Here is a 2,334-nt window from a genome sequence, read left to right as displayed (position 1 = left end):
AAAAAAAAAAAAAAGATACAACACTGTCACTGGGGAGAAACAATTTTAAAAGGTATTAATGTGTACTTTTTAGGGGTAAATAAGGTAATAATGCTCTGCCTGCAAGGAGATAAAATTTTTATTCTGAGCTTAATATAGGGTGACACTTTTTTACCTTGAGGTCATTAAAAGCTTCACCAAAGCTCTTGGTTTTGGGGAATTCAAATGCTCTGTTACAGGGAATCACATTTGATCGAGCCCAAGAGCTTGGCATTGCTCATGCTCAGCTTCCGCTGGGCAGTTTTGTCAAGATGAATAGCCGCAAGGTGCTGGCTGTCAATCACGGTGAGATTCTCTTCCATAGATTCTCTCTCTAGATATCCATTCTTCTGTAATACGCTAAGTTTCCTGGTAGAAATTAATCAATCATTTCCCCCCCTTGCTGCAGTTTTTGAGATCATTCTAGCATTCCTGGAGAAACGAGACTGGCAGGAAGCTTTCTTTACCGTTCTGCCACAGAGGAAGGGAGCTGTGCCAGTGGGCCAAGAGAACAAGCTCGGAGAGGGCAATGACGAGGAAGAATCTGATGAAGACTCGGACACAGAACACCCAATCTCAGAAAAGCGAACGGACTTAAAGGACCAATCAGAAAGCAAACAGGAAGAACACAAACCTGTGCTAATTCAGTCAGATTCCAGTGAGCGAAACACAGCGTAGAGATGCGAAACACAGCGTTTTTCTTTTTAATTGAAACATTTCTCAATGTTTGAAATGCTTCATGCAAAGGTTTGTATTTGAAGGTGTTTTTGTTGAAACAAATTTCATGAAAAATAAAACAAAAATAAATACAAAAGAGAAATTACCCCCCCTCCCCCTCCTTTTTTTTTTTAAAGCTATTTCCAGTTAAAAACATAAAAATCAAACGGTAATGTTACAATGATTTTTTTTTGTGTGTATTTTTTGTTTTTTTTGACTAACTAAGAAACAGACTCTGCATATTGGCAGTTTTTTTGGTGTTCTGCCACAGTGAGATTTGTACCTGTCGGCCAAGAGAACAAGCTCGGACACCGCAAGACTCCGATGTAAGCCATCCAATCTCAGAAAAGAAAAAGACACAAAGGACCAATCAGAGAGTAAAAGGGAGGTACATAAAACTCAGATTCCAGTAAGAGAGACAACACATCGTTTGTTGCTGTCATATGTATGTTCAGTTTTATTTTCAGATTAGTGAAATATCGCATGTATTTGAGATGCTGATGTTTTTAAGCAAATTTTATGAAGAATATTCCTTCTCAGTCTCAGACATTTAGATCTTACCTTAGATCTTAATACATGTGGATGAAGTGATGGTCTACATATTGTATTTATCTATTATTAGTATTCTGATAATCTGCATCAAAAAATTATATCCGATAATAGGCCTAAATGTACACGTTAATGTAGAGTTAACTGTTAAAATATTGATTATTGTATTGTAAATCACGCTAGTGTTTCTGTTTTTGAAGTTTTGCATTGTGTTTGATAACTACTCAAATTGTCCCCTAGATGTCATTATACACCTACACCTGATTTCATAAAGAAGTGTAATATAAGTTTGATAAAATGAAAAGTTGAAAGTCATGAGGTCTCATGGAAATATCTCTTACTATTCTTGATTCAGTTCAGTTTGATCTCTTTAAATATTTTCACAATATATCTTGATTCTCTTTTAAAAGAATTGTTTCCTTCCCTTTCAAGTTCACAATATCAGCACAGCATCACAGACTGTTTTTATTTATTTTTTTGAACAATTTGTTTATTGAGAAATAAATTGCCCATATAATACAGCAAAATTGAGTCGGATCTCAACTGTTTTTATTAGTATTAAATTTATTTCAATTTTCAAAAAAATTAAAGATTCAACGTTAATACCATTTTTGGACATAGCATCTTAAAATTTCATAGACAGAATGTCACAGTGAGAGCTTTCCTCATCGTGACACCTCATCTTTTTCAGCTCAAACCCTCGTTTGGAACACTTTTTATTTTGTTGAACTCTGTAAAAGTGCCTGAGGCTTTAACTGTTTTCAGGAGGGAGAACTGGTTTACAGTTTTTGGTGCTCTCTTTCCTTTAGGCCAAGAATGCAACCAGATACGGTACGTCTGGTAGATTCATGTAGCTTTCATACACATGCTAATTATGTCACCACACTTGCAAAAATTAATTAATCCAAATACAGATATGTTTTGTAGTTTATCCAGCAGGATCTCATTGGATATTGGGAAATCTTTAACAGAAGACCACATATATTTGAATAATGCATGGATACTGGATAGTTAAAGCAAATCACAAAGTGGGCTGTGTTTTTTTTTTTT

The 2,334-nt window shown here is 35.1% G+C and overlaps 1 protein-coding gene across 1 annotated transcript in view; it reads left to right on the top strand.

The window, feature by feature from the left end:
• LOC107576514 (tRNA methyltransferase 10 homolog A-like) overlaps positions 1-847 on the top strand; it is a gene marked incomplete at its 5' end in the record, with an annotated part of 2,069 nt that extends 1,222 nt beyond the window's left edge. The window contains 2 exons of the mRNA XM_016262680.1: positions 150-324; positions 428-847. Of these exons, the coding sequence (XP_016118166.1) occupies positions 150-324; positions 428-696 (444 nt within the window). The remainder of the gene's footprint in view (positions 1-149; positions 325-427) is intronic.
• Between the last annotated feature and the right edge of the window lie 1,487 nt (positions 848-2,334).

Source organism: Sinocyclocheilus grahami, unplaced genomic scaffold (assembly GCF_001515645.1).
Source record: "Sinocyclocheilus grahami isolate Dianchi unplaced genomic scaffold, SAMN03320097.WGS_v1.1 scaffold3845.1, whole genome shotgun sequence".
Taxonomy (NCBI): Eukaryota; Metazoa; Chordata; class Actinopteri; order Cypriniformes; family Cyprinidae; genus Sinocyclocheilus; species Sinocyclocheilus grahami.
This window is presented reverse-complemented; position numbering and strand designations above follow the sequence as displayed.